Source organism: Tupaia chinensis, unplaced genomic scaffold, assembly GCF_000334495.1.
Source record: "Tupaia chinensis unplaced genomic scaffold, TupChi_1.0 Scaffold144336_2, whole genome shotgun sequence".
In the NCBI taxonomy this organism is placed as follows: domain Eukaryota; kingdom Metazoa; phylum Chordata; class Mammalia; order Scandentia; family Tupaiidae; genus Tupaia; species Tupaia belangeri.
Genome location: NW_006204195.1, coordinates 44,530 through 51,609, shown reverse-complemented (window position 1 = coordinate 51,609; position 7,080 = coordinate 44,530). Strand labels below are relative to the sequence as shown.

The following is a 7,080-nucleotide window of genomic DNA, read 5'->3' as shown; positions in this document are numbered from 1 at the left end:
TGAGACAGAGAGACAGAAAGCGAGAAATCACCCCCAGAGGGGATGGTCACGCCGCAGTCCCTTCTCCTCCATTCTCCGCTCGGGATCTTGGGCACACACACACATGCGCCCGGCGTGAGTTTTAAGCCACCGGGTCCGGGATGCGAACTGCGGTTGACTACGTGGGAGTCCAGCGACATGGCCATTACACTAACTGCTGGTTCCCGTGTTTCCCATTCTTTCGGGTACAGAGAGTAACCCCTGGATCTAAGCCTGCCGTTCTGAGACCCCACCAGACTTTTATACACTGGCTTCACCCTTGTACATTCCCACCAAGAATGTGCAGGGGTTGCAATTTCCCCTCATCCCCTCAGAACATTTTGTGAAATTTATAACAATGTGGCGTAATAGTAATAGTAATAGCCAGCATTATGAGGAAACCCAGGCTCAGAGAGAAAGAAGTCACTCCGCCAGCGTCATGCAGGACCAGGTCAGGCAGACGAAAGGTCCCCAAAGATCCTTGGAGCACGCAAAGAGAGTTTGCAGATGTGACAGAACTGACGGTGCTCATCCGCCCGTCGGATGAGCTTGGATCATCCAGGAGGCCCAGTGTAATCACGAGGGGCCGCACAAGCGGAAGAGGGTGGCCGTGGGGTAAGAAAAGAGACGCGACGATGCACGCAGAGAACCAGGGAGACGCGCCGTGGGAGATGATCACCGGCCATGCCTGGCTGGGAAGGCAGATCTGTGGATGCTGTGGCTTTGAAGACTGTGGAAGGCAGCCATGATCAGTGACCCCAGAACGCAGGTGCCCTCTAGAATCTGGAAAATAGAAGAAAGCGTGTTGTTTCTAGAGCCTCGAGAAAAGAGGTCGCGTTCCCAACACTTGTAGCTCATGGACTTCTGGGTCCCCGAACTGGACAATACCACGTCTGTTGTAAGCAGCCACTGGTGGTAGTTTGTTACAGCAGCAAGAAGGAGCTCATACCCCAGGATGTGGCGGGAGGGCATCGGCCGCATCCGACTGGCTCCAGTGGTTCTAGCCGCCGTTCCAGGGCGTCCTCCAGGTCCCGTACTGCCCTCTGCCCACCTGGACACCAACGGATCTGTCTAGCACGAGGGGTTTTAAAAGCTGGCGGACAGGGAACCAGCAGTTAGCGTAATGGCTATGTTGCTGGACTCCCACGTAGTCGACAGCGGTTCGTGTCCCGGACCCGGTGGCTTGAATCTCACGCCGGGCGCGTGTGCGTGCGTGCCCAAGATCCCGAGAGGAGAATGGAGGAGAAGGGATTGCGGCGTGACCATCCCCCCTGGGGGGTGATTTCTCGCTTTCTGTCTCTATGTCTCTCTCTGTCTGTCTGGCGAGCGCACGCGCCCTACAGTGAAAATCTCTCCAAAAAAAAAAAAAAAGCTGGCGGACAAATGCAGTCACGGCACAAGTGTTTGGTACCTAACCCCCACTTGGTGGCGTAAAGGCCCTCGGGGATCTCAGCTGTGCTGACGTTGGCTGCTCGAGGCCCCAGCCAGGCTGGTTTTCCAGAGCTCTCAGGACCTACGGGACTACTTCGCGTCTCCGAGCCTTTGCACTCTGACCTTTCTCTTTTTCTTTTAACTTTCTATCGGGTGAGTGTGCTCACCGTGGAGAGACAGAGAGAGCAGGGAAGTGAGAACACCCCGGGGTGGCCATGCCACCACCCCCTCCACTCTCTTCTCAGGATTTTAGGCATGCACATACATGTGTCCAGCATGTTTTCCAAGCTGCCAGGTCCAGGATTTGAACCCCACAGTCGGACATGTGGGACCTGTGCCTTAACCAGCACACCCCTGGTATGTGCTTGCTAGTGAGAGAAGAAGAGGGGGTGGGGGCCCTCAGCGAGGCGCAGACACACACTTCCCCTTATTCTTTCCATCCTGCTGGGATTTGGGGCACACGCATGCACATGCATGCACATGCATGCACACACGCACACACACACGCACACACTCATGCACACACTCTGTGTTTTCCAAGCTGCAGGGGCCAGGACTTGAACCCACTGTTGGCCTTGTGGAATCCGGCTCCCTTAGCCACTGCTCTACAGGGCTGGCCCCTGGCGGTTCTCAGCAGGGTGAGGACGCCCCCTGCAGGACGGCTGGCGAGGGTGTGTTTGCCTCCCGGACGAGCGAGACCTGCCATCTCAACACCTCTCCGTGTTGTTCCAGTTTCCAGACACAAGCTGAGGTGCAACGAGGTCGGAACTGGCTCTGGGAACACGGCAAGTGCCAAGACAGGAGGACAGAGGCGTTTCCGAGGAGCACACAGAAGGGGGACGCTGGCTCTGAGCAGGAGTATGGCGGCTCATTGCTGTTGGCTTCATTGTCCTGGGGCAGGGGCCCGCGCGTTTTCTGGAAGGCCCAGCCTCTGGGCGTTTTAGGCTTCGAGGCCCAGACGTCTCGGTGGCCACTGCTCAGCCCCACCCTGTGACGTGAAGGCAGCCATGGACGCACACACGTGAGCCGGCCTGGGTACAAGGGACTGGACGCCAGGGTCGCCCGGGCTCCTGTGGGGAGATGTCCTTCCTGGTCTCTCCCCCCGCCCTCTGAAAAGGCACGGTCCCTGCGGGCTCTGGGGCAGCAAGGAGGGGCACACCGGCTGCAGGTCAAGCTCGGAGGCATGCTGTGCCCGGGTCGCCGTGCTTGGGGACACCGTGCTGGGGATGCTGTGCTGGGGACACCATGCTCGGGTTGCTGTGCTCGGGGATGCTGTGCTGGGGACACTGTGCTGGGGACGCTGTGCTGGGGACATTGTGCTGAGATGCCCTCGGATACAGAAGCAGGAGCCGGGAGAGCCTGTTCCTCCGTGGCAGCCAGCGTGGGCAGGGTCTGGGTCCCGTGGCCGCTGGGCAGGCCGGAGGGCGTGTGGGCGGCTCGTGTTGTCCTTGCAGCTGGGAGGTCGTGGGCGACCAGAGCCCTGTGTATCCTGGAAGGGGAACGTGCTCCCACGACGTGCAGATCGAAGCCATTTCTGAAGATGCTCCTGTGGCCACTGCTTTTCCTGGGGCTGGCAGACGCCTGTGTTCCCCGCGAAGGTAGCCCCCCGCCCTCCTGCCCCCACACTCTCCCTAACGTGGGGACAGCCGTGCACTGGCGTCAGCCGGACTTGCCCGCCTCGGGTCTTGTGGGATTGTTTTCCTTGGTGGAGACACAGGGTGGGCGAGGTCCAGGTCGGTGCCGCTGCCCTTGGGGGGCAGATGGCGTCACGTCCGGGTGTTCATCACCTGCTCCAGCTCTGAGCAGTGGGGTGCACAGGAACCCCAGCCAAGGGACTGTGTTGTCCTGAGGGGTCCCTGGCTGCGATGTCACTGCGGCAGGACTCCCTGCACTGAGAGGAGGACCCGAGTCTCTGGCCGGCCAGTCCCTCTCCCCACGCGATCCTCAGGTTTCCGAGTTCTGGGCCCGATGCTGGGGACACAGTGGGGAGGACACCTGGTCTTCATGGAGCTTCATCCTTGGGGCTCAGACGGCCTCTCTGGAACTCTGACATTTGGGGTGTGCCCCCACAAGGAGCAGAAGCTAAGAGCCGGCGAGCTTCCAGGAGAAGGCTGCGAGTCCCGCAGGGTCTGGGAGAGGCCAGGTGTCAGGAGCAGGGTGCTCAGAGGACATGGGGGTCACCGCGGGCTCAGAGGAGCTGGGGACCAGCACGCTGGGGGTCTCGTGGGTCATATGGGGGACGGGTGTTTTCTCAAGGGCGAGAGGAAACTGTTAAAGAGTTTTCAGCAAGGGAGTGCCATATTTAGGTGTGTGTGTGTGTGTGTGTGTAAGTGTGTGTGTGGGGGTGTAAGTGTATGTGGGTGGGTGTAAGTGTGTGTGTGAGTGTGTGTGGGTGGGTGTGTGAGTGTGTGTGGGTGTGTGTGGTATGGGTGTGTGTGTGAGTGTGTGTGGTGTATGTGTGTGGTGTGTGTGTGTGGTGTGTGTGTGAGTGTGTGGTGTGTGTGAGTGTGTGTGGTGTATGTGTGTGGTGTGTGTGTGTGGTGTGTGTGTGAGTGTGTGGTGTGTGTGAGTGTGTGTGGTGTGAGTGTGTGAGTGTGTGAATGTGTATGCAGCTTTAAAAACGCTGTGTGAAACAGCACGGAAATTGCTTGAGGAATGGAAGTGATACCAGCAGAGGTGTCTGCACATGGGTTACCACAGCAGTGATACCACCAGGCTGATGGACTGCCTTACCCTGGAGCTGTATAGTGAGCCCAGTGGGTTATGACTTTACTCCTATCAGATTCAGATTGCTCAGAGCCTCTCTGCTCTCTGACTGGTGAGTGCCATTATGGTTGAGCTACCGAGCTTTTGTGGGTTTAATACCATTTTTGCTTACTTCCATAGGAGCCTTAGAGGTTTGTGTGTGTGTGTGTGTGTGTGTGTGAGTGTGTGTGGTGTGTGTGTGTGTGTGAGTGTGGTGTGTGTGAGTGTGTGTGTGTGTGAGTGTGTGTGTGGTGTGAGTGTGTGGTGTGTGTGAGTGTGGTGTGTGTGTGTGTGTGTGTGTGAGAGTGTGTGTGTGTGAGCAATGGTGAAGAATGCCCGGGTGTGAACCGAGTGGATGCAGACAGTGAGGGACCGTCTCCGTCTCAGGAGATCTGTCTGTGTCTACGCTTGGCTGCTTTTTCTTTTTTAAATTTGTTATGAGGCACATGCACTCACCAGAGAGAGACAGAGAGAAAATGAGAAAGCACCATGGGGGATGCCACATTGCAACCTCCACTCTCCTCCCAGGACTTTGCAGTGCGTGCTCGCATGTCTGCTGTGTTTCCGAAGCCACCAGGTCCCACTCGAGCCACGCATGCGCAATCCAGTCGCCCTCACCACCACGCTACCAGCTGGCCCTGTGTTTACCTACTTTCTTTTAGTGCTGTAAAGGAATGATTTATTTATGTATTTATTTTAGTTATTATTCTAATTTGCCATAGGGCACATGTGCTCACCAGAGAGAGCAAGAGGAAGCAAGCCACCAGATCCGGGACTGGAGCGGCAGTCCTGTTAACGGTGCCACTTGTTGACCCATATTTACCCATTTTTTTAATTTGCTAAAGGGCACATGTGCTCACCAGACAGAGAGGGAAAAAGTGAGAGAGCACCCTCATGAAGAATGGTCACACCCGGGAACCAGCAGTTGGTGTAATGGCTATGTTGCTGGACTCCCACGTAGTCGACAGCGGTTTGCGTCCCGGACCCGGTGGCTTAAAACTCACGCTGGGCGCGTGTGCATGCGTGCCCAAGATCCCGAGAGGAGAATGGAGGAGAAGGGATTGTGGCGTGGCCATCCCCCCTGGGGGGTGATTTCTCGCTTTCTGTCTCTATGTCTCTCTGTCTGTCTGGCGAGTGCACGCGCCCTACAGTGAAAATCTCTCCAAAAAAGAAAAAAGAAAAAAAAGAATGGTCACACCTCAGTCCCTTCCCTTCTATTTCCTGTTAGGGATTTTGGGCAGATACACATGCGCTTGCAGTGTTTGTCAAGCTGCTGGGCCTGGGACTCGAACTGCACAGGTGACTATGTGGGATCCAGTTGCCCTAACCACCGTCCCACGGGCTAACCCTGTATCTGTACCTCTCTTTATCTGTCTCATCGATCTGTACATCTACGTCTGCATGGCTGACTTTAAGAAGTTTGTGGGAAAATGGAGTCGAAGTACAAGTATGATGCAAAACATTTAAAGTATGTGCAGTCTTCCATAATACACACTTCTATGAACGTTTTTAAGACCTGTGTGTATGTATCTATGTGTGTATATATGTGAATGTGTGTTTATGTATGTGCATATATGTGTATACGTATGTGTGCATCTATACACGTATATGGTTGTGTGTATGTGTTTCTGTGTATATTGCATGTGCATGCACGTACATACATAAGTGTGTGTGTGTGCACATGAGCATATATGCACGTGCAAATATGTGTGTATGTGTGCACGTGTCTCTCTGTGTATATTGTATGTGCATTCATGTGTGTGTGCATGTGCATGTATGTATGTGTGTATGCATATATGCATGTATATTGTGCATGAGTGTATTGTGTGTGTATATGGGTGTGCATATATGTACGTGTGTATGTGTATGCATGTTTGTATATGTGCACTGGTGTATGTGTGTATGTGTATGCATGCATGCATGTGTATATGTACATGTATATGTGTATTTGTGTATATGTATGCATCTGCATATGTGTACATGTGTGTATTGTGTATGTGCATATGTGTATGCACGTGCATGTGTGATGCGTATGTATGTGCGTATGTGAATGCATGCATATGTATGTGTATGCATCCACGTGTGGACGTGTATGTGTGTGTGAGTATATGTGCATGTGCATACATATACATGTGTGTATGAGTGTGTATGCATGTATGTGTATATGTGAGCATATGTGTATGTGTGCATACATGTGTGCATGCATGCATGTGTATATGTGTATAGACATGTGTATGTGTATGTGTATATATGTGTGTATTTATGTGTATGTGTATATGCGTGTGTATATATATATGTGTATGTGTGTATGTATATATATGTGTGTGTGTATGTGTGTATGGGTGTATGTATATGTGTATGTGTGTATGTATATGTGTATGTCTGTATATGTGTGCATGTATATGTGTATGTGTGTATATGTGTATGTGTATATATGCATGTATATGTGTATGTATATGTGTACGTGTGTATATGTGTCTGTGTATATATGGGTATGTATATGTGTGTATGTGTGTATGTATATGTGTATGTGTATATGTGTATATATGTGTGTGTATGTGTGTATGTGTATGTGTGTATATGTGTGTATGTGTGTATGTATATGTGTGTATATATGTGCATGTGTATATATGTGTATGTATATGTGTATGTATGTATGTATATGTGTATGTATATGTGTGTATGTGTGTATGTATATGTGTATGTGTATATGTGTATATATGTGTGTGTATGTGTGTATGTGTATGTGTGTATATGTGTGTATGTGTGTATGTATATGTGTGTATATATGTGCATGTGTATATATGTGTATGTATATGTGTATGTATGTATGTATATGTGTATGTATATGTGTGTATGTGTGTATGTATATGTGTATGTGTATAT

At 52.0% G+C, this 7,080-nt stretch overlaps 1 protein-coding gene across 16 annotated transcripts in view; it reads left to right on the top strand.

Moving 5' to 3' along the window:
- Positions 1 to 2,489: 2,489 nt before the first annotated feature.
- Positions 2,490 to 7,080, top strand: part of EDDM13 (epididymal protein 13) — a 45,711-nt gene continuing 41,120 nt past the window's right edge. For 14 of the 16 annotated variants that reach the window (XM_014583560.1, XM_014583559.1, XM_014583558.2 and 11 more), the window contains exon 1: positions 2,759 to 3,047. In XM_014583560.1, the coding sequence (XP_014439046.1) occupies positions 2,774 to 3,047 (274 nt within the window). In that variant the 5' untranslated portion in view covers positions 2,759 to 2,773. Of the gene's footprint in view, positions 2,618 to 2,736; positions 3,048 to 7,080 lie in introns of those variants that run through there. The other 2 variants (XM_014583561.2, XM_006166817.3) reach the window with 2 other exon arrangements.